This window comes from Paramisgurnus dabryanus, chromosome 4 (assembly GCF_030506205.2).
Source record: "Paramisgurnus dabryanus chromosome 4, PD_genome_1.1, whole genome shotgun sequence".
NCBI classification, from domain to species: domain Eukaryota; kingdom Metazoa; phylum Chordata; class Actinopteri; order Cypriniformes; family Cobitidae; genus Paramisgurnus; species Paramisgurnus dabryanus.
Genome location: NC_133340.1, coordinates 1,416,625 through 1,441,531, shown reverse-complemented (window position 1 = coordinate 1,441,531; position 24,907 = coordinate 1,416,625). Strand labels below are relative to the sequence as shown.

Sequence of the window (24,907 nt, the reverse complement as noted above, 5' to 3'; positions counted from 1 at the left end):
GTGTGTGCGTGTGTTAAAAATAATAAAATATGGTGTGTAATTATAATACAGGTCATGTATGCAGTCACAGTTCACATTTCAAGGAAACTCAGTCCAGCCCACTCTGTCAGTCATCCTCGCTAGTTTGGGGCTAGCATTCTGAGATTAGCAGCATTCACGATAGCTGTGCCGATTGTAAAATTTCAACTTGTTTAATTACTATTGAATTAAGTAACATTAAAAGTATTTAGTAACATTAAAAAAGTATAAAGAGATCAACTGGAGTTCCCGACGTTATTTCTAGGTTGAAGTGGGAAATTTCCTTGATCCCAGTTGTAGCATGAGCATCAGTTTCAAAGTCCTATTATACCCTTTTACAAAGTCCTGATTTTGTTTTCAGGTTCTACAAGAATGTTGTTTTACAATGTGTTTTAGATTATCGCAGCACCTTTTTTCCTAGTTAAGTGTCATTAATAGTCGTGCTTAAGTTCTATGCCGTAGCATAGGTTATGCGTAGCCTGACCTGCACAACGGCAAAAATCGCCATCATCGCATCGTCGTGACTAGAACCCCTTTTGTCAGGACAAATTTTTTTTATGGACGACAACAACGCAGAAGCATATTTGAAAACTGACGTGTAGCCTACGCCATCTCACTATAATGAGCCCTTTAGTTTCAAACTAAGTCTGTGGCTCCTCCCACTTTAGCACATAGATACTGTATGAATAAGCCATTCAACCACTCCATATGTAGACACGTCTGCCATTTTGGAACGATCAAGTTGCAGACGTCATTCAAATAAACCCTTAAGACATTTTACCCCCCCCAAAAAAACTTTTTAGAGGTGAGAATGTGTTGTATATGTATTAACTTAATATTACAGGGTTGCCAGATTTGTGAACTAACCAGACCTAATGGCCAATTAAAATCTAGCCTAATGTCCATTGAGCAAATAACAAAAAATCAGATCAACAAAACTCTGGCTTCAACATTTAACCCAAAATAAAAACAATCCGCGTCACCAGTTTTAAAGTGACCACAGACTTGGCAACACTATTGGTTAACATATTGCATGGGACCGTTCCAATATGATGTTCAGTGCATAACATTGCAGTCAGTATTGCCTTATCAGTATAAACCCACATCAAATAACAAAAAGTAGCAGCAGCGGAACGAACAGAACCTGTAAATTTAAAAAAGCATAATATTAGGGCCCCTAAAATAGGTTTAACTTTCAATTATGGTTAATGTATACTTCGTAAATACTTTGAGAAATAGATAAGTTAATTTGATGTTGCATGAGGTTATACAGTTTAGTAGTTCTCTGCTCTATGTCAATTTATACCATCGCGCCTGACCTCACTGTCACACCCGGTGTCATATGACACTGATTGTCATCAAGCTAAAATATATACAATCAATACTTTGGCATGAAATATGTTTTAAAATGTCTGTCGCTAGAAAATGATGTGAAATCTCCTAAATGTAAAAGTGCTGAGCTAAGATCAGTTATTTCCTCTCTCACATCTTTAAATATGTGATCAATGATAGCTGATCCTAAATCAGCGCTGTTCACTTCAGGGTAGAAGAATGTATGTTGTTTACTCAGTCAGTTGACGGCAAACTGTTTATGTGTGCGGTTGGGTAACCCGAGTTATGCCTGAGGAACTGAGGCACGGGACGGCTGTAATATAATTCCTTTGACTAGTATGTATACTGCCACCCCAAACTGTTGTCCCATCTGCTTACAAAACATTTTGATCCGATTTAGCCGTTTATTCAAATTGTAAGTACAGTATGTCATTTCTGTACCGCTGTGATCACCACAAAGGAAACTCAAAAACGAATGACCTTTTTAGAAACCCATCCTGTCTGCCATTGGTCGCCAGGTAGCCCCTCCTTAAACGTACACTATTGGTCAAGCCAGTGTTGCCATGTAGATACTCATACAAATTAAAAAATGTCTTGATAACTCTATAATGTTTCACTTTTAGGAAAAACCTAAATGATATACTTTTACAAGTATTCCTCAAGAACGGTCAGTTACAATGAACATAGCACATGATAGAGATGTACGCCACCTGTGGGTCGAGTTCAGGTTTATGTGGGTCACCCTGGCCTCATCAGGTGATACAAGTGTTGCTCTGTCCGCTGTGAGTGTGTGTTTTAGGATGGATTAGGTACGATTAGGGGGGCTCATTGAGCCTCTCACCAGCTGCTCAGTGCCGTCTGCTAACACAAATGCAGCAAACACAAACGCAGAGTCCATTAGCACAGATGAGAGGACATAAGAAGACGAATGCTGAGTGTATTGAACCCATGGCTCTATATTAATAATCTATATAAAGTATTACGTTTCTGGAGTCTGGGATGCTGTGCTTTTAGGCTCATAGAAACATGTCCAAGTAGCAAATTATTAGGGCTGGGGATCGATTCAGATGTTCCAGATCGATTCAATTTCGATTCACAAGCTATCAAATCGATTCGATTCAATTTTCGATTCCGGTTCTCGGGTCGGTTTTTCTACTCCATTCTCGATTCAACTCAATGAATATAGATTTAATACAAACACTATAATAATAAAAAATAACAGTGAACATAAGTTTACAAGTGGGTAATTAATAAAAAGAAATTTAAAGCCACAACACCATCGTTGTCGTCTTGCCTGCGAAATCTAAAATGCTTCCATACCTCTTACTTTTTATGTGAAGGTGGCTTCAACGTCGATGAAGCACCTAAAACCGCCATTTTAAGCATTGAATGAATGAATGACAGGCTCACCCCTCGCTCCTTGGTAACATCGCGCAAGGCAAAAAAGTGGGTGACATCTAGTGAAGAAGACTAGTAATTTGATTAACGTTAATCTTACGTTTAGTTTAATGTTTGCAGAAAAAATATGAAAAAATTTGATTTTGCTCTTTGAGAATCGATTCTGAATCAACCACGTAAAAAAAACGATTAATCGAAAAGTCTATTTTTTACCCAGCCCTACAAATTATATTTATTTATAAACTAAATAAAGTCGTTTTTTAGGATTTTTGGTAACACATTTTCCACCCAAAATGTCATTACTATAATACAATGTATACTTTACTTACTTTACGTAATTCGGTTATAAACAAGGTGTATTTTCCTAGTTCTTTGTTGTAAATTTGCCAGAAAATTTGCAATAAATTTTATTTTGCGAGATTGATCCTTGGATTTCACTGAAAAAAAATGATTTATTGAATTTACTCAATTTTTTTAAGGTAAGTGGTTGCAATCAATTTATTTAAGTTACATTTAAACAAAAGTTTTATATTTAATTTTACTTTACTAATCTTTTTTGTTTAAATGTAGCTTAAATACATTTATTGCAACCATTTACCTTAAAAAAATTGAGTAAATTCAATTAATCTTTTTTTTCAGTGTTGTTTCTTTTTGACTGAGTGGAGCTGAAAGTCTTTGGTGATGTGTGTGGTGTTTGATGGTGGCTGAACTCGCTCAACAAGGTCAGAATCACTCACACATCCATTCACACAAAGTGAAACATGAGTCACAAACTTCAAACTCATTTCCTGCGAGTCTCTTAGGATTTGCCAGGATGAACAAGATGATTCAAATGCGACATCTTTGACGTTGCTATACGGTACGTGACATCAGTCTGCGTGATTAATAGGAACAAATTAAGATTAATCACGATTAATCGCATACAAAATAAAAGTTTTTTTTTGCATAATATATGTGTGCACTGTGTGTTATTATTTTGTATATATAAATACACACATGCATGTATGTATTTAAGAAACATTTACATGCATATATTTATATTTATTTAGATTTGAATATATAAAATAATACCACACAATACACACAAATATATTATGTATGCAATTAATATATTTTGTATGCGATTAATCGTGATTATTCTTCTGACAGACCCCAAAAATTATATTTGTGTAATTGATGTTCATCAAGTTACACGAGCTCAACCAGCCCAGAGATTTTGTTTATCTGGTGTTATCCTTATGTTCCATAGACATCCTGCCCTTATCGTGTATGGAGCTCAATGGGTAAAGAATGGCGCTAGAAGGTCATTGGTTTGATTCCTAGACAATACCAACCTGAAATTGCTTTGCATATAAGGCAAATGTAAAAAAGCCATAAACAAAAGCATCAAAAGACATTAACCCCTTGATGGAATAAAATACATCATGTTCTCTTGCATGCTGTACGGTACAATAGTTTTTTTTGAAGTGGTAATAGCTCACATTTCTCATCTTATGTAAGAGCTTAAGAGGCTCGACCAGATTTAATCCCACCCTGAAAGAGAGAGGGCGGGGCGGGGCAGCAGCCAATAGCAGACAGCAACTCCAATAGCAGACAGTTTACGTGTAGTGTTGGAATGTTAAGACATTCCATGTTATGTCACCCGCTTCACACTGATCCAGGATCAGCTTTATCTGCATAGTCCAACATAGACTAATATAAAGCTGGTATGAAATCATCAGTGGCAGGGAGAACAGATGGTTCAGAATAAAGTATGAACTGTTGAGCAAAGTATGAATAACGAGAAATCTGTAAGGATTAATATTTCACAATGTTGGGATTTGATTCCACATAGTTTTTAAAATAGTTAAATAAAAATGGAAAAGGTTTTAAGGATAAGAGCCAGATAATCTATGATAACAGGTCGCATCTGTTTTCTATAATTTATTTAGTTTTCAGAGCTGCTTACAGTATCAAGCCACACATCACTATTAATAAGGCTTGTTCTGTGGTTTGGTGATTTGAACAAGCCTACAGGGGGTCGCACACCGGTCGAGAAGTGTTGCGTCGCACCATAAATCGAAAAAAAACCCATTATTTTTTATGAATGTATACACACTGGCGGCGACTGGCCGCTGTGACTCTGGACGCTGCTCTGCCACGCCACAGAGCGGCACTCACATAGTTTAACATTAAATAGCATCATATTAGTCCCAAATTGTCTACGATTAACATAGGCTGCTAACGTATATTTTGCATCTTAAAGTAGACAGTGTCTGAGTAAGCTTGCGCTATTTAATGTGCACATCCGGGTTGCGATACCTGCAAGTCCTCCACATGACTCGAGGTGGTGCGATGCGGAGCTTCTCGCCTAATGTGCGACCCCCTTAAGACTTATTGGGGCAGTTTCCTATACAGGGTTAAGATTAATTCTGAACTAGGCCTTAGTTATATTTGTAGTTTACAAACCTTACATAAAACAATATTGGTCCGCATCTTGAGACAAAACAATGGTAGTGATAAATATATATATATATATATATATATATATATATATATATATATATATATATATATATATATATATATATATATATATATATATATATATATATATATATATATATATATATATATAATTCAATGCAAGATGTTTTGAAATTAAGGCAGCTCAAACATGAATTTTAGTCTAGGACTAGGATAAGCCCTGTCCGGGAAACCGCTCCTTTAAGCATTGAATTTTGGTACATACATTTTTTTATTTACATACACTGCAGGTCCCCTAACGTGGAAGTCGCCATTATTTTTCTACAGTAGCCCTAAACTGAGAAACAGTTCTCCAGAGCGTGTTTTATCCATACGTTGTCTCGGTTGACGACATGTTTGTCCTGTGGCAGCTGCTGTAGCTTTTCATTGCGATTCGAAATTGAGATTGATCTCACCACTACATTACACCTTAAAATTACTGCTGCGCAAAATATAAATAGTGCTGAAATATGTGCATGTTGTGAAATACATATAGCAGTTATTTGCAATAAATAAGCTATTTAATTGGGATATGCATGTTTGTGCAAATATATACAGTATTGTGTATTCTATCTCATTATATATAGGACAGCCATGTTTTGCCATTGAATAAAACAATTCAGACACATAATAAATAAATAAATAAATAAAAATAAGTAAAAAAAAAAAATGTTTTTATTTATTTACTTATTTGTTTATTTATTTACTTATTTTTTTTATTTTTTTACTTATTTATTTTTTTATTTGTCTTAATTGTTTTATTCAACGGTAAAACGTGGCTGTTCACTTTCAGAAGTTGCTGTGATGCTTTGTTTTCCCAGATATATAAAACATATGTAGGTTATATCATTTTTTTAATTATCGCATTTGTCTTGAATATCACAGAGCCCATCGTTAATACCATAAGTTTGTTGAAATGGCTATTTTCTAAGTGATCAGACTTAGGATACTGTAGATTTGCATTGAAGTAGTTAAATCATATCTAGGGACCAGAATATTATACAGTAAGCAAAAGTAAGCCCGTAAGCAAACACCTATCAACCACCATTAACACCCCAGCAACTGCACAGCAACAATTAGAAATAGCACTCAGAATACCCTAGCAACCAGCTCCAACACCCTAGCATTGCAGTGGCAAGTTTTGCACCATTTATTTTCCTTAGATCAAGTCCTCAGTAATCTATTTTAAATTATTTGAGTGTATTCTGTCTCTTTATTATCCTCTTTCTTTCTCTCTCTCTCTCTCTCTCTCTCTCTCTCTCTCTCTCTCTCTCTCTCTCTCTCTCTCGTTTTTTGTTGCAAAACGATGTTCCCTCTGTCTTTGAGAGCCAAACCAAGCATGACGAGAACCATACGTTCTATATCTGTTTTCTTTTTTTCTCTATTTCTGTATCAACAGACTAAAATTAATACTTTCATCCCAGGCCGCCCGTCTATAAAACACAACAGTTTTCTCTTAGCGGGCTGATCTGACCTGTAAACTCAAGTCAAGCAGCCAGACCACACTGCAGAAAGCAGTTGCATGGATGAATGATGTATGAATATTTATGAATAAATGAATAATCCATGCTCTCTGTCTCTCTGTTTCAGTGTACCGGAGAGGAGAATTGGGTGGACAGCCGGACGGTTTATATCGGACAAAAAGAACCTCCACCGGGAACCGAAGCATACATTCCACAGAGATATCCTGACAACAGAATTGTCTCCTCCAAGGTTAGATGCGCTTCATGGCCAAAGCAAATATCTGAATGTTTACTATTGTAAAATAAACCCAGATTCAGTCAGTGATCAGGATATATTGGGTGATCTTTTATGAAACTGAAGGGCTTATGTGACTGTTTATACATCTGTGTGCATAATTTAAAAAAAAATTGTTTGGAAAAGGGAGTCGGGCACAATACCAAAACACACTTGTTCAGCAGTAAGGGTCGTGTCTACTAAACAACATTGTTGCCTGGGTTGTGTATTTGTAGGACAGGTCTATCAAAAGAAGGTCCAGATTATATTGTGGTAGGGGTTGTTTGTTTAGGTGATTTTTAAATATCAACATTAGCTTTCAGAGATCACCCAGCCTTTATGTGATAATATTATATTATGGGGTGGTTTCCTAGACAGGGCTTAGGTCTAGTCCTAGACTAAAATGCTTTTGAACTAAACACAGCTTTCACTGACATATCTTAAAATATTTCAGTGCCATTGTTTTGCTTCAAGACACACACCAGTATTGTTTTTTATAAGGTATGTTTGTTAAAACGACTTAAATGTTAATCTTAACCCTGTCTGGAAAAAAAACATAAACGTTTTATTTTATTTTATTTTATTTATAAAATAATTATTTTATTTATAAAATAATTTATTTTATTTATAAAATAATTTATTTTATTAATAAAATAATTTATTTTATTTATAAAATAATTTATTTTATTTATAAAATAATTTATTTTATTTAGAAAATAATTTATTTTATTTATAAAATAATTTATTTTATTTATTGAGTTTATTGAGATAAAGCATATTTGGCTACTGTCCAAGGGGAGAGCTCCGAGCTTGGAATATTATAGCATATATAGAGACCTCTTCGCACTATTTGGTTGGATAACATGACCATGCTTCTCCCGAACTTTGTTAATACGTTTTTTTTGTACTTCTAAATATACCTACACTGTAATAAAAAATTGCACTCAAATTTTTAAGTATAATCAACTTGTCTTTTTAACTAAAATCCAGTCATTTTAACTAAAATTTTCTACTATTTTATTTTGCATTGCTTCACTTCACTTCACTTCCTGTTTTTTACTTAATTTAGTTTTATCTCTTATCTGGTAGAATTTTTTATTTTAAATGAAGAAACAAAAAATTATTTTAAGTGTATACAGTTTCATAGTCAAAAATATTTGACCGCATTTCAAATATCTCGGAAATCCAACATTCCAAACCATTTTTAGAAACTCTTCTAATGTTGTTTGCAACATTTGCTACATGAATTGATGTGTTTTATTTAAAGGGACACAATATATGCTAATTTTCCAGCTCCCCTAGAGTTAAACATTTCATTCTTACCATTTTGGAATCCATTCAGCTGATCTCTGTAATGCGTAATGCCTAGAAAATCACAACTTTTAATTTTCCGTCGGTCTTAGTGCACGATGTAACTACAGAAGAATCAAGTTTTAAATAGGAAAAATATCCAAACTCTTTGGTTATTTTTAGCGCGATGCTAATGGTCTAATCAGATTCAATTGATTGTGCTAAGCTAAGCTGTGCTAGTGCCAGACCCAGAGATCTGCTAAATTGATTCCAAAATGGTAAAAATAAATTGATTAACTCTAAGGGAGCTGGAAAATGAGTAAGGGACATTCCACTTTTTTGAAAATATAAAGCTGGTCTCTGTGATTCTGTCCCCAGTATACTTTTTGGAATTTTATACCGAAGAATCTGTTCGAGCAGTTCAGAAGAATCGCCAATTTTTACTTCCTGATCATCTTTCTAGTGCAGGTAAGTGGTGTGACGAATGGGACATGTTTTGTTAGCATGAGCTGACCTTTCTGTGACGGCCTGATATGTGATGTTTCCTCTCTCACCGTCTCTTCACGTAGCTGATCATCGACACGCCAACCAGTCCTACGACCAGCGGCCTTCCTCTTTTCTTTGTCATCACGGTCACAGCCATCAAACAGGTGGGAAAGACATTTTACTCTCTAATTATCATATAGCTCTTTTACATTTGCAGTTATACATTTGGCAAACTCACAGTGCTTTCAAGCTAAGCATGTTCCCTTAGAATCCCTTAGTGCTCTACCAATTGAGCTTTTGCTCATTTCCCTGTCCGTTCTTCCTGTCTGCAGGGCTATGAGGACTGGATCAGGCACAAAGCGGACAACTCTACAAATCAATGTCCAGTCCACATCATCCAGCATGGCAAAGTTGTACGCAAACAGAGTCAAAAACTACGGGTGTGTAACCAGGAAATCAACGCCTGTCAATCATTCCTGTTTTGAATTTCACACAGTTGAAACCGCAAATTTAGTGTTTTTTAAATGTCTGAAAGGGTTTATTGGCACTAATTTCTAAGAGAGCAAAACAGTGGAAAGAGAAATACATTGGCTTTAAACATACAACAATATTGTTTTACCCCACAATCCCTCTCTGAAAACTTTAAAACTGCTAACCAGCTTGTGCTTACACAGCCTGATTGCTGTTTGGAAGCAGCATTTTGGCACATCAACAATCAGACTGACAGAGTGCGCCCACATTACCCACAATGCCTTGTGTATAATTGTCTAACAGTTGCTTTCTAACAGTTATTCATTATAGATTCATTCTGAGATATTTCAGTCGACATGCAATAAAATCTGTTATTATTAAAGGAAAGGAATAGAAAAAGAGGGACTGATGCAACAGAAACCATAAAGACCCTGAATGATAAAAAGTGAATTTGCATCAATACCTTAAACTACAGCTTTCCCTGCTGATAATCCGGTCAGCATCTGTAATCCGTTACGCAACGCTCCGGGCCAGCGGAAGAGCTTGGTCTGTTCAGGATTTATGTAAACTCATGAGTGTGTAAAAGATTAAGGCATAAGCACAAAGACGTGTTTCAATATGACTTTTTATGTCTTTTAGGTGGGTGACATTGTCCAGGTGAAAGAGAACGAGACATTTCCGTGTGATCTCATACTTCTCTCCTCCAGTAGAGAGGATGGGACGTGCTTCGTCACGACAGCCAGCTTGGATGGAGAGTCCAGCCATAAGGTGATTGGTTTATTTCTAGAAAGTGGGCGGGTCTTTTAAGAGGAGCAGTATTTTTGATCTGGCGCTATTTATTTGAGTGCTCAGTTAGGTAATTATCTGTAATTACGGATACATTTGATAAATCATTTCAGTATTAACAGGGACACTCCACTTTTTTTGAAAATATGCTAATTTTCCAGCTCCCTAGAGTTAAACATTTGATTTTTAGTGTTTTGAGCCCATTCAGCTGTTCTCCGGGTCTGGCGGTACCCCTTTTAGCTTAGCTTAGCATAATCCATTGAATCTGATTAGACCATTAGCATCGCGCAATGATATTACGCAGAAGCCAAAAATCTTCCTCTTGGTTACTTTCAATAGCTGGGGAGTATTTTCGGGCACTGTGTAATATCATTGCTCGGCCTGCAGCCATATTACGGAAGCAAAGTCCTTGATTATTACGCCAGAATGAGAGTATAGTTCCTAATCATATCTGCCTAGAAAATCACAACTTTTAATTTTCCGTCCGTCTTAGTACACGATTTAACTTCAGAAGAGTCAAGTTTTAAATAGGAAAAATATAGATATCTTTGGTTATTTTTTAGCGCAATGCTAATGGTCTAATCAGATTCAATGGATTATGCTAAGCTATGCTAAAAGTGGTACCGCCAGACCCGGAGATCAGCTGAATAAATAAAAAAACTATAAAAAAAATTATTGGAAAAAAAGCATTTTTTTTTTTAAAAAGTGGAGTGTTTCTTTAACCTGTGACGTAAAGCAAAACCACTGAGTAGCTTACAATACAGTACATTATAATACATCAGTGGCATCGTAACTAAATGTTTTGAGCGTCTTGCATAAGCAGGGGGCCGTCAGTTATTTGTTTCGACATTTTACCACAGGGACTTACATTGAAGTTCATTTAGTTATCAGTATGTGCGTAGATGTGTATATGGCAGAAGTTTGTGTCTGCAAGAGAGAGTTTCTGACCTTGGAATGGCAAATTCCTTCTTGTCTTTTCTTTTCAACACAAAGACCTATTATGCAGTTCAGGACACAAAGGCATTCAACACAGCGGAGGAGGTCGACACACTGCATGCTACGATAGAATGCGAACAACCCCAGCCGGACCTCTACAGGTGAGTTACACACATACGTACAAATATCAGCAGTACACACACACACACACAAAAAAAAATCTCTTTTTACAAACACACACATATACTCCAGCCCGGGGTGGAGTTGTGTGACACTGTGCCCTTACTAGACATTAATTTCTCTTTTCTTGTCTTTCCTTCCTTCCTGCTGTAGATTTGTGGGACGCATCAATATTTATTTGAATCGAGATGAGCCCATCGCGAGGTAAATCTATACTCAGGAAATTGACTCTTAATTAAAGGAGCAGTGTGTGAAAGATTGAATGCAGATGAGACATTTTATCACCTTCAAAGAACAGATCTCTACCAATCCAGCATTTCTTTCAGTGTTCAGTATTTTTGGATTTTATGTGTAAAATGTTTACAGTAGGTTATAAGAGTTCAGATGCAAAACCCTCTAAGGGGCAGTTCACATATGGCGTCTTTTGCATGCTCAAGTTCATTATTTCAGATGCAGGCACGCTGTACACCATAGATATGTACACTAAATACACCAAATGTCGCCTTGGCGGCAGGTCATTGGAACGAATGTGTCAAATAGAGCCGCCATCTTGAAGCAGGGGGCCCCGCACCAGCGTCATTGCAGGCAATGGTGTAACAGAAATAAAATCACCATAAATCTTCATGAATGCAATTTTCCAGGTTTTGTTATTGTTCGTTCCAACAGTCAGACATGTATTTAGCATTGAGTTTTGATATTATGAAAATCAACTTTTTCTAACTATAATGCATGGTGCTAGTAGGCCTAACATCCATACGCAGCACAAAAGTCCAGCATCATCCATGAATTCTAAGTACAGGTGGAGATAGCAGCGTTACCTAGCTACTTCCTATGACAACACCCCTGTTCCGATTGCGGCGATTTTGACTCATGCTTAGAACCCCAAGGCGACATCTAGGGCCCTATTTTAACGATCTGAAACGCAAGTGCGAAGCGCAAGTGACTTTGTGGGCGGATCTTGGGCGCTGTTGCTATTTTCCCGGCGGGAGAAATAACTCTTGCGCCAGGCGCAAATCAATAAGGGGTTGGTCTGAAGTAGGTTCATTATTCATAGGTGTGGTTTGGGCTTAACGTCAAATAAACCAATCAGAACGCTATAAATCCAAGGGCGCAAGTTCCATGGCGGGTTGCTATTATTATGACGGATTTACCAGGCGTACCCAGGAGTGGTTCACAGCCGAGGAGACCCACGTTCTTGTAAAAGCAGTCAAAGACAGAGAAGTTGTTTTGTATGGGGATAGGAGAAACCCGCCCAAATCAGCGTCGGTTAAACAGGCGTGAGAGGAAATAGCCACAATTGTCTGATCAGCTGGCATCCCCATCGTTGCGCCAAGCGCTACAATGATGTCAGGAGATGGGGGAATCCCAAGCTTTCCAGCATAAATCGGGCACACCGTCTAACGGGAGGTTGCCTCTACACATGACCTGACGCTAGCAGAGGACATCGCTGCGTCCACCCTCACCGCTGAAAGGGTTTGGGGGCTTTGAAATCGGACCCAAGAAACGCAAGCAAGGTCTAACCCCAAAGTACACTTGCAAATCAAGTTCATATACATTAAGGTTTCTTATGAAAACATTTTAATTATTATTTACATAAAATAAACGTAATACAGCCACACAACAAACTTATGAAAATATTTTAATTGTTATTTGCATGAGAATTTTTTAACGCAGCCACACAATAAATAAAAACTATCACCACAATGCTCACCACTATGATTCCCCTTATCTCATGTGTTAATATTTTTTACATAATTGTAACAATTTATGATTTGCAAAAATAACTGTTGCATCCGTGTAGATTAGATAAGCAAAGTGTGTGCGCGTTGTGCACGCTATACATTATGGTCAAGCATGTGCCCTTTAAATAGCATAATGAACAACGCGCAACGCGCCACTGACTTTAGACTAGTTTTTTTTGGTCAGTGGCGCAATTGTTTTTTGAAACTGCAAAATAGCATCAGGGATGGTTTGCGCCGCAACACGCCTCCATTTTTGCGCTGAACTGCCCAGGGGGCGCAAGTTCATTCCCTAGTTTGCCGACGTGCGTCTGTGGAGGGAAAAACCCGCTGTGCGCCGGTGCAAAATACGAATGATACATGCGTCACTGACAAAGTCAATTGCGCTGGGTGCAAGATAGGGCCCCTAGTGTATATATCTATGGGTGAATACGCCCCACTAAGTGCATGCAAGCTTTTGTGTCAAAAACTTCCACTTAGATATAGTAAACAATTGCACTAAAGATGTAACTAGAAACATTGCAAAAAATGATGAAAGTCAAAGTGTAAAAATGGGGCGCTTTGATCCATGTAAATGCCTCATACAGGTTGTATTCAGGTCCAAGTACTCATAGAGGACACAAGTTTGAATGTGATCCCCGGTCGTTTGCACGTCGTCATTCATCTAATTCATCTTTCGTTTACTTGGTGCACAAAGTCGACGTGGCGGTTAGCGAATTCTGCTAAGAAATTGACATGGGTTTAGCGTTATATCTGAATGGCGTGAGGACGGAATTAAGTACATTTGAAGCAAAGGTATTTTTATATAATATGTGCCGAGAGCATTGGGCCAATACTGTTATCACATTTTTGACAGAGGTGCTGTTTAGCGCCTTTTGCATCTGATCTCTTCATTCATACCTTCAAAATCTGGGTTTCAAAAGTTCAACAAAGAGACACTTTGATTGTGACCATGTTAACATCTTTTTGTGAATTCATTGATTGAAATGCCGTATGCAATTTGATTGTTTCAGACCTCTGGGTTCTGAGAACCTACTTCTCCGTGGGGCAACACTGAAAAACACAGAATTCATATACGGTAGATATAAAAAGCACTACATGTTTACTTGTCTTTTTTTTACATTTACTTCGATCCAAAATGACTTGTTAGGAATACATACATATGTGAACACCATTACCATCTACACTATGTAAATGATGAGATGATAGATATGTAACTTTAACCCAGTGGTTTTCAAACTTTTTGGCATGTGCCCCCCTTGTGCATGGTGCCCCCCCAAAGAAAATTTATGACATAAAACAATATCAAACCTAGAATGTGAATTAAACAAAACATATTAAATGTTACAATGTAGTGTTGTTGTTTAGTAGCCTTCGTTTTCTGAGGTTTAATTACACAGAATTTATAATAAATGAGTGTATTTTATCAAATATCATATTAATGGGACCCCTGGCACTATCCCACGTCCCCCAAGGGGGCCCACCCTCCAGTTTGAGAACCACAGCTTTAACCAGACACAAAACTTTATGATGGGAGAATTTAGGAAAAGTAGGAAAGTCAGAGAAAGAGAATTGCTGATTGAGTCATTCTGTCAGTCCCTTCCCAGTCTAATTAAATGAATCACTGAGGCTTGTGAGATGAGAGAGAGAAAGCGAGAAAGAGAGAGAGAGGTGAATGTCACATTATCCACATGAGGATTCGTAGTGCGGGAAAGACTTTAACTTTGTTTTAATAGAGTCATTATGACATAATGGGTCTGTATGGCAGGACAAAAAGAGCTTGGTTATGTAACAACGGCTTTTACATTATCATAACATTAAAGATGCTGTATCAAAGGAAATTATGATCTTAAAATGTTATTTTTTTCTTAGCTGTGGCCATCTACACGGGCATGGAAACCAAGATGGCCCTGAACTACCAGTCCAAGTCTCAGAAACGCTCGGCTGTTGAAAAGTAAGACGCCAGCAGGCTGCTCACGTCAGCATGTACAGCATAATGCGTTTAGTGTCCTGTTTGTAAAGCAAATTGTTTGCTCATCGACTCCCTGTATTTCATGGTACCGATTGTATCAGATTACACTCGCATGTGTCTACTGTGCAACTCTGTCAGAGCGATAAATACAATAATGTAGACACAACACAAAATCTGTTTGTATTGAATGAAAAGTACCTTGAGAGGGATAAAGTTGAAATATTGACTTTTAGTAAATTTTGAGAAATGCATAATTTTTTAATGTAAAACATACTTCTTGGATCATCTTATTGCTGTTTCTCTTGCAGGTCTATGAATGCCTACTTGATTGTGTATCTCTGCATTCTGATCAGTAAAGCTCTGATCAATACGGTGCTGAAGTACGTTTGGCAGGCCGACCCAAACAATGACGAGCCCTGGTACAACCAGAAGACTGAAACCGAGAGGCAACGGCACATAGTAAGTACAAGATTAAACATGCCGCAATACAATGTATTGTGTGGATATGTACTGCCTGGTAAATACCCTTAATAATGTATTCATTAAACACAGATTTTATGTGTTTTTTTAATGAGGCATTCTGGAGAGTGCTCAGTTCTTTGTGTTTGTTGAAATCTTGAGGGTTGAGACATCAAAATAATAAGGAGTCAGTGTTTAGCAAGTAATGTTTTCTTTTAATTATTCATATGAACACCTGCAGCGAATTTTCAGCTTTACAACCCCTATAGATTTTCTAGAGATGAAATACATTTGTATAGACCAGACAATGAAAATGCATTCCGCACAATGCAAATCACATACAATCATGTTTCTTTTTCCTTTAGTTAATCCGGGCGTTTACAGATTTCCTGGCCTTTATGGTTCTGTTCAACTACATCATTCCTGTGTCCATGTACGTAACCGTGGAAATGCAGAAGTTTTTTGGCTCCTACTTCATCTTGTGGGACGATGATATGTATGATGAGGAGCTTGGTGAGAGGCCGCTGGTCAATACATCTGACCTTAATGAAGAACTTGGACAGGTGAGAAAAACTGCTGAGCTGGGTCAATGTGATGTGGTTTAATATGTGATTCAATGTGGTGACAACATGTGATTAGATTTGATGTGTGTCAGTATGTAATTTGATGTGATATGTCTCCTGATGACATTTGATTTGACATGATGCTTGTCAACGTGGGATTAAATGTGATGTCTGTCAACGTGCGACTAGATGTGATGTGTGTCAACATGTGATTTGATGTGATGTGTGTAGACGTGATTCGATGTTGACATGAGACATATCGCATGTAATATGATATGATGCATGTCAACCTGTGAATAAATGTTATGTGTGTCAATGTTTGATTGGATGTGATGTGTGTCAATGTGTGATTTGATGTGTATCGAAGTGATTCGATGTGATGTCTCTGGTCGACATGCGATTTGATATGATGCATGTCAAAATGTGATTACATGTAATGTGTGTCAACATGCGATTAGATGTAATGTGTGTCGTTGTGATTCAATGTAATATGTCTCCTGACGACTTGTGATTTGATAAGATTCATGTCAACATGTGATGTGTGTCACCTTGTAATTAGATGTGATGTAGATGTGATCAGTATGCGATTTGATGTGTGTCGACATAATTTGATGTGATGTCTCATGTCGACATGTGATTTGATATGATACATGTCAACATGTGACTAAATATTATGCATGTCACTGTATGATTAGATGGGATGTCTGTCAGTATGTGATTTGATGTGTATCGACGTAATTCAATGTGATATGTCTCATGTCGAAATGTGATTTCAATATGATGCATGTCAACATGTGACTAGATGTGATGTGTGTCGACATGTGATTCAATGTGATATGTCTCATGTCGAAATGTGATTTCGATATAATGCATGTCAACGTGTGATTAAATGTGATGTGTGTCAATATGTGATTTGATGTGATGTGTGTCGACGTGATTTGATGTGATGTCTCATGTCGACATGTGATTTCAATATGATGCATGTCTACAGGTGACTAGATGTGATGTGTGTCACCGTATGATTAGATGTGATGTTTGTTAGTAGCAATTTGATGTGTATCAATGTGATTCGATGTTGACATGAGACATATCACATGTGATATATGATATGATGCATGTCAACGTGTGATTAAATGTGATGTGTGTCACCATATGATAAGATGTGATGTCTGTCAGTATGCGATTTCATTTGTGTCGACTTGATTCAATGTGATATGTCTTATGCCGACATTTGTAATTTGTCAAAATGTGATTAGATGAAATGTGTGTCAGCGTGCGATTAGATGTGACGTTTGTCAGTATGCGATTTGATGTGAGTGTATCGTGGTGATTCGATGTTGACATGGGATATATCACATGTGATATGTGATATGATGCATGTCAACGTGCGATTAAATGTGATGTGTGTCTCAACGTGCAATTAGATGTGATGTCTGTCAGTATGCGATTTTTATGTGTGTCGACATGATTCGATGTGATGTGTCTCATGTCAACATTTGTGATTTGATACGATAGATGTCAACATGTGATTAGATGTAATGTGTGTCAGCGTGCGATTAGATGTGACGTTTGTCAGTATGCGATTTGATGTGAGTGTATCGTGGTGATTCGATGTTGACATGGGACATATCACATGTGATATGTGATATGATGCATGTCAACGTGTGATTAAATGTGATTCGTTTCAACATGCAAATAGATGTGATGTGTGTCAATATTTGATTTGATGTGTATAGATGTGATTCGATGTGATATGTCTCATGTCGAAATTTGTAATTCTATACGATACATGTCAACATGTGATTAGATGTAATGTGTGTCAACGTGCGATTAGATGAGATTTTTGTCAGTGTGCGTTTTGATGTGAAGTGTATCGATGTGATTTCGATGTTGACATGGGACATATCACATGTGATATATGATATGATGCATGCCAATGTGTTAATAAATGTGATGTGTGTCAACGTGCAAATAGATGTGATGTGTGTCAATATGTGATTTGATGTGATGTGTATAGATGCAATTCGATGTGATGGCTTATTTCGACATGTGATTCGATATGATGCATGTCAACATGTGATTTAGATGTGTGTCAACATGTGATTAGATGTCATGTCTGCCAACATTGGATGTAAAGTTTGGCAATATGTTTTTAAATGTGATGTCAATATTTGATGAGTAATCATCTTTCTCTGTTACAGGTTGAATATGTCTTCACAGACAAAACTGGAACTTTGACAGAAAATAGCATGGAGTTGAAGGAATGCTGTGTGGATGGACACGTTTACGTACCACATGCCATCTGCAATGGGCAGATCTTACCCGGGGCGGAGGGCATGGACATGATCGACTCCTCTCCTGGCATAGATGGAAAGGTGAGCTACTAAATGTTGTTTTTCTAACCATAACCACCGTATTTGTTTTAGGTTTTTTGGGGACAGAGTGTGAATGTGTGAATCCAGTCTGCAAACAAAAAATGCCAAGGCCATGTATAATCCTAATTAACTTTTATAGTAAAATGTTTTGCAGTGAGGCTGTGCTATCTTAAAACAATACGTGTCTCTTGTTCTGATGTTCTGTTGTATAGACATTTATAGCTTTATTTTGAACCGTACCCAAGTGTCCAGATACAGTGGAACTGCTGTGCGGGTTTGATTAAATCTATAATTATGCGACGGCAAGGCAACATTTTGAGAGGATGAATGAGGTATTATCAGTAGCGAGTTAAGTTTCATTACACACATCCATCACTTCACCATGATGACTGAAGCATTTTAGCTGTGGATTTGTGGAGTGATTGATGGATCCTAATTTTATCGTTTAATAAATGAGCTCAGACTGATGACACATTAATTCAGCAGATTAACTGTAAAAATCCATTAAGGAATTTGTAAACTAGAATTGTATTCTGGTATGGTACTGCATGTGTATGTGCATAATAAACTGTGATGTCAGAGTTCATTGCTCTTGTGGCTTTGAGACTTTTAATGTCTGGTTGTATAAAATGTATCCACATATTTACAGGAAACATCAGTATTGAAGGGATTTTCTTGGAAAGCTTATGTAATTTACATTTATTTATTGAGCGGATTGTTTTTCCCAAATGCATTCGCTGGGATTTGTATCCATGACCTTGGCACGATACTGTTCCAGTTGGGCTACAGGTACGCAAGTGTTAATCCCCCGTGGTGCATATGTGTTATCAGGAGCGCGAGGAGCTGTTTTTCCGGGCTCTGTGTCTGTGCCACACAGTTCAGGTGAAGGAAGAGGAGACGGTGGACGGAATTAAAAGAGGAATCCATCAAGGCAAATCCACTTCCTTCTACATCTCATCTTCTCCGGATGAAGTTGCGTTAGTGGAGGGCATGCAGAGGCGAGATACAAGCTCTTACATAAGCACACACTAACACAGAAGTTAGAATTGCTTATACGCTGAGCCCATTAAGGGACAGGGTTTAAAATATCATACACAAAAGCTCAAATGTATAATGTATTTTGGACTCAAAGCTTTTTCTCACCTGCATAGGTTGGGCTTCACTTATCTTCGACTTAAGGACAGCCACATGGAGCTCCTTAACAGAGATGATGAGATGGAGAGGTGAGCCATCTGGAAAACAGCGGGGCGGCAATGACCAACAGGAAACAGTGTTAGGAAGTCAGGCGGTTAGCTGCACTGCCAGTATAAGAAAAGAGCCTTAACCACAATCCTACTTTCCTGTATGTCAAAACTAATATACAACATACCCATTACTGTTCAGTTTTCTTTTTTTTGCCACATGTGGCGTTGAAAGAAAGCTCAGCAGTTTATGCTCAGTAATGTATAATCATCTGTGTGTTTACTCAGCAGGTTATCATATTAATGTAACTGTATTATGTTTATTAAAATAGCATTGTCATGCTTAAATTTATACCTCATGTTTGTAAAGGGACAGGTGTTGTAGTATGGAAAGGATTAGTGTGTGTAAAGCTTGCAGATCATTTAATCTTTAGATTTGAAATGATTGTTTCATTTGCACGTTTATGCATTTGCAGATTTGAACTGTTGGAGGTGTTGAACTTTGATTCGGTGAGGAGAAGAATGAGCGTAATCGTAAAATCAAGCACAGGTATGATAAAATCTCCTGGCTGCATTGACCGGGCTTATAATACCTAAACCCTTTCCCAAAAAACTTAAAAGCATTAAAAATTAAAATATTACTTTATGAATCATTTTTGCCTTTGAGGATGCATAAGACTTGTCAGATTTAGGTAGCGTCTATGGATAATCTTGTCCCTAAGGTATTGTTCAGTGCACAAACACACGAATATCAAAAATGCAAGCGACAATTACACATTCCAGTGAATATTTTTGAGTCACTGTGTGTTTCCAGATTGAGGGTCCGGTATGTGCGGCTAGCATACAAATTAGTGCTGGATTTAAACATCTGTAAGATTCCTAAATACATGTAATCACATACTGACTAAATAACTGGATATTATGTATTTAAAAGCAATTTGAAAATATATTTTGAATAGTTACAAAACGAGTATATGCGAATATAGTCAACATGAAACTGCATTCTTGACCCATTTGAGCCTACGAACAAGATGAAGTTGAACATATATTATCCAATGGTAACAGTTTGGTGCATGAAAATGGGCATTACTAGAATGGAGAAATGTGATTGGAAGAAGAGCTTGAAAAAATGAAGGATCAGTTAACGTGGAGCACGTCATAATAATTTGATTTGTTAAACGTGCAAAGATAATTCGTTTGTAAGACCAAGAATGTGTAAAACAAAATAAATATGGTCAATTATAAATCATGTTGACTTTAAGTGAATTAGAAAACATTAAATTCATATATGTATGAATGAATAATTTTATAACACGGCTCGTTGGAATGCTTGATTCTGATTGGCCAGTCGTGACATATGCATTAGTTTGTTATTCCCAGATAACAACCACTCAAAATTAATAACGCCCGGTAATCCGAATGCTGCAAATCTTTTTTACAAGTACAGTTTAATATTACACAAAATTAAATATAAATATGTCTCTTAACTCTTTCGCCGCCAGTGTTTTTAAAAAAAGTTGCCAGCCAGCGCCAGCGTTTTTCATTATTTTCACAAAAGTTTAATGCCTTCTTTTTAAAATATATCAACATACAATATACCAAATGAAAGAACAGACCCTCTGCTTTCAAATAAATAAAGCGTTTCATCCTACCTTCAGTAGTTCTTTTGTAATCAGCTTTTGAATATGGGTAGGTTTCTGCAAAAACAATAATAATTCCATTTTGTTTGTATTCCAACTTTCCATGGAGATCCCATTCAGAGCGATCTTTAAAACAGACACGGACATGCAGCCGCTTGCCATAGGGCAATGCTTACATGTTTAAAAAGTTGCGGAAGGGTTTACTTGACGTGGCAAACACATATTTTGACATGACGAGCCACAGTGTACACCCTTGAAAATTTCAATTTCAACCGCTGATTCTGCAATAACATATTTACTTATTATAAATGAATGCTCAGAATATAGTAATGGCATATTGGTTACAGTTGCTAACATTTTACTGTATCCATAATTGTTTGTTTGTTGTAGGAGAATACTACTTGTTCTGTAAAGGTGCAGATTCCTCTATTTTCCCACGGGTGATTTCTGGGAAGGTGGAGCAGGTCAAAGCCCGCGTAGAGCACAACGCTGTGGTGAGCACAAATCGGAAACATCTTCATCTTCTTTCTTATTTTAGCAGAGCTATTTATAGGCCGCAATCACACCTTGGCAGAACAAAAGATCTTCTTGCATGCTATTGTTTGAACAACTTTCGTTTATGTAATGTCATACTTGAAGAAGCAAGGACGGAGAAAGCGAAACAGAAGGAATGTCTTTTATTAATGTGTTTTTAAACTACGGCCCAACCCTGATCTCATTAGCTTTCATTAGAGGAACGATTGTTAAAAACAACTGCCATTAGAAGGACCAGAAGTCATTTGATACTCTATTTTTCTATTTATAATCTAATGAATATGACACTGATCATTTATCAGACATCGTAGGCTGGGAAATAATATAATATCGGGGCATGAGGAATGAATCCCATCTCGGAGATCAGCGCAGCTCTGTGTAAATTCTTTGTGCTACTCGCAGATCTGGGTCAGGGATGACATCACATTGAAAAGGGGTTTAGTTGAACTGGGACCAGTGCTGATTCATGACTTCAGTAGCCATAGTAAAAAGGTTTCAGTTGCAAAAAAGCAATCTTTGTGCTAAAGAATGTGTGAAGGAGACTCGGCTGACAGTTCACATAGTAGCAGTGTTTTATTACCAGTGATAATTGGAACGTTTAATAAAAAAGTCTATTTTTTGATACTTCGCAACCGTCCACTTACATCAAGTAAACCAAGATTAAATATGCACATTTGGGAATTAAGAACAGGTTTTTGTTAACACAGTATTGTTAATTTTTCTATCTAAAACAACGCTACACTCTTTGGGCTGACTTAAAGGTATTGCGTAGGATTTTTTTTTCCGGGTGGATCATCAAGACTATTGGTTCTCCTAGTTGTCAATCAGGAGTGTTGTGCAATTGCATTTTTTTAAAAGTGGAGAAGGCGGTTCTTTTCTAAAATTCGATAAAATCTTTACCATACACCTTTAACATTGAAATCACTCGCGCTTCACGCCTCTACCGGTGTAAATGCAGCATTACACTCAGTACCTTTTGAAAAGGTCCTAATATGTACCATTTGGTACCATTTTGTACCACTAGTATGTAGCTCTAAGGTGCCAATATGCACCTTTTAGGTACAAAAGCCAAAGCTTTTGATCTCATTCATTTTAAAGCAACACTATGTAGTTTTTTTACCTTTAAATAATTTCTCTAAAATTATTTCAGGAATAGAACAACTTTTAACTGGACAAATTGCACTGTTGCTGCAACCTGAGCAGCCTCCTAGCTGCTACAAGCACACTCTGAAAGTGGCGGTGGAGGGTAGGAAACACAGCCCCGCCCCTCCCCCTGCCTGCAGAAGAGTGTCTGATACCAGGCACTGTTGCGCTTTTCAACCACATGGGGGAGCTGTAAATCATTTTTACATGGAAACTACATAGTGTTGCTTTAATGGAAGCTTGACTTCTGGTGACATGGGTGTCATTTAATGTTGGTGAAATGAAGTGGGTTTCTTATGGCATCTAGCGGTGAAATTCTGATTTGCAACCAGCAACTCAGTTCACAGCTCACCCCTCAATTTTAAAACGCATAGAGAAGCTACAGCGGGAAAAATAAGTATTTGACACATCAGCATTTTTATCAGTAAGGGAATTTTGTAAGTGAGCTATTGACACACAAGTTCCACCAGATTTAGCCATCAAGCCAAATATTGAATTCATACAAAGAAATCAGAACATTTAAGTATACAAGTTGAATCATAATAAATAAAGTGAAATGACGTCGAAAGTCACTGGTGGTGTGAACAGGGTTTAACTCTAAATCATAATTCTAAGTAAATACTATAATATACAATGGTATACTATATTATATATTAAGTATATATTAGTCTTCTTAGTATAAAGTTCTACTGCATTTATTAGAATAAAGATCTTTTTTATTTATTAGAAATCAAGTATTATTAGAATAAAGAATGTATTCTGGTAATTATAATTGCTTTGTTGTGTAAATAAATGTAAATGGCACTTTATGTGGCTTTTAACTTTGTTACACATATTTCCCCTTTAGGAGGGTTTACGGACTCTCTGTGTGGCGTATAAGAAGCTGAGCAATGAGCAGTATGAGGAAGCGTGTCGACTCCTCAACGATGCTAAACTGGCGCTGCAGGATCGCGACAAGAAACTGTCTGAAGTCTATGATGTCATCGAGAAGGATTTCATACTGCTGGGAGCCACTGCTGTCGAGGACAGGTAAATTATCATTACAGGCCAATCTGAATCCCATTTACTCACATTGTTTAAATAGCAAATGCATTTGCGGCCATTTGTGCGCCCATGACCGTGCTGGCTTGAAAAAGACGGTGCATTGTTGGTGCTAGAGGTAACTAAAATAGACTTCGCCATGGACCAACTAAAACCAAGTCTAAAGTCAATGGCGCAAAATTGTTTTATTTGAAGATTACGTTAGTAATATGTGCCTATAAACGGGACGACAACACGTGTTTGCTTATAACACACATGAATGCCCAGCAGCACACACAGTTTTTTAAATATGAAAAATTAAAGGATCAAAATGTAAAAGATTATCTCTTGGACATAAATGAGGACAGTTTACAAGACTTTAGAAGGTGTGAAGCTGAGACCAGCTGTTAGAAGAAGTGCTTCACCTGTAGCCTGGTAAGCATTTTTTTTTTTTTTGCTTTTAAAAAGTGCTTATATTGCATTTATTTAGATTTTTTTTAAATGCTACCCCACGGATTTATTGTATATGATGACTTTGTGCCTTTGGATATGGTGACATGAGAACAATTTTCAAGGACGCATGGGTTCGACTTGTGGGGAGTACACATATTGATAGGAATTTGTAGCTTAAATGCACTGTAAGTCGCTTTTAATAAAAGCTTCTGCCAAATGCCTGAACGAAAAATTAAATGTCAAACCCATTTTTATTCGCTTGTCAATGCATCAAGCAGCTGCTTATCTTTATTCACCTCTGCTTTCAGTCATGTCGCTATGATTTGTCAAATCTTTTTGAAAATCAAATGAATTGCTATGTCATTGTTTAGCATTACTGCTTTAGGGTATTAACGCAGCATCACTTAAAATCAGTCAACTTGAGTAGATGCACAAGACCCTTCAATACTAAGAATTATGGCCCCATTTCTTGTCTCTGCTGTCCACTACAGCATCAAAAAAAATTATTCGTCGATGTACTGAACCGTGATGTACTAGTAAACCATTTCCTTCAGATTCAAAAGTTCTCTTTGTTAAAATCAACCAACGTCACTCATAAAGTGGATTTAGCATTTTCCTGAACTGTAATTGCGAGTGAATTTGCATAAGTTATATTCATATTGAATTTTTAACTGGCTCAACGCCCGGGT

At 37.1% G+C, this 24,907-nt stretch overlaps 1 protein-coding gene across 6 annotated transcripts in view; it reads left to right on the top strand.

Moving 5' to 3' along the window:
* The window catches only part of LOC135785858 (phospholipid-transporting ATPase IH-like), an 81,050-nt gene that overhangs the window by 28,076 nt on the left and 28,067 nt on the right, over positions 1 to 24,907 (top strand). For all 6 annotated transcript variants that reach the window (XM_065295452.2, XM_065295451.2, XM_065295453.2 and 3 more), the window contains exons 2-18: positions 6,844 to 6,966; positions 8,659 to 8,748; positions 8,850 to 8,930; positions 9,099 to 9,206; positions 9,877 to 10,005; positions 11,017 to 11,120; positions 11,293 to 11,343; positions 13,892 to 13,956; positions 14,751 to 14,832; positions 15,159 to 15,309; positions 15,675 to 15,872; positions 18,074 to 18,247; positions 19,079 to 19,245; positions 19,399 to 19,470; positions 19,905 to 19,978; positions 21,459 to 21,562; positions 23,593 to 23,774. In XM_065295452.2, coding sequence (XP_065151524.1) covers positions 6,844 to 6,966; positions 8,659 to 8,748; positions 8,850 to 8,930; positions 9,099 to 9,206; positions 9,877 to 10,005; positions 11,017 to 11,120; positions 11,293 to 11,343; positions 13,892 to 13,956; positions 14,751 to 14,832; positions 15,159 to 15,309; positions 15,675 to 15,872; positions 18,074 to 18,247; positions 19,079 to 19,245; positions 19,399 to 19,470; positions 19,905 to 19,978; positions 21,459 to 21,562; positions 23,593 to 23,774 — 1,955 coding nt within the window. The remainder of the gene's footprint in view (positions 1 to 6,843; positions 6,967 to 8,658; positions 8,749 to 8,849; positions 8,931 to 9,098; positions 9,207 to 9,876; positions 10,006 to 11,016; positions 11,121 to 11,292; positions 11,344 to 13,891; positions 13,957 to 14,750; positions 14,833 to 15,158; positions 15,310 to 15,674; positions 15,873 to 18,073; positions 18,248 to 19,078; positions 19,246 to 19,398; positions 19,471 to 19,904; positions 19,979 to 21,458; positions 21,563 to 23,592; positions 23,775 to 24,907) is intronic.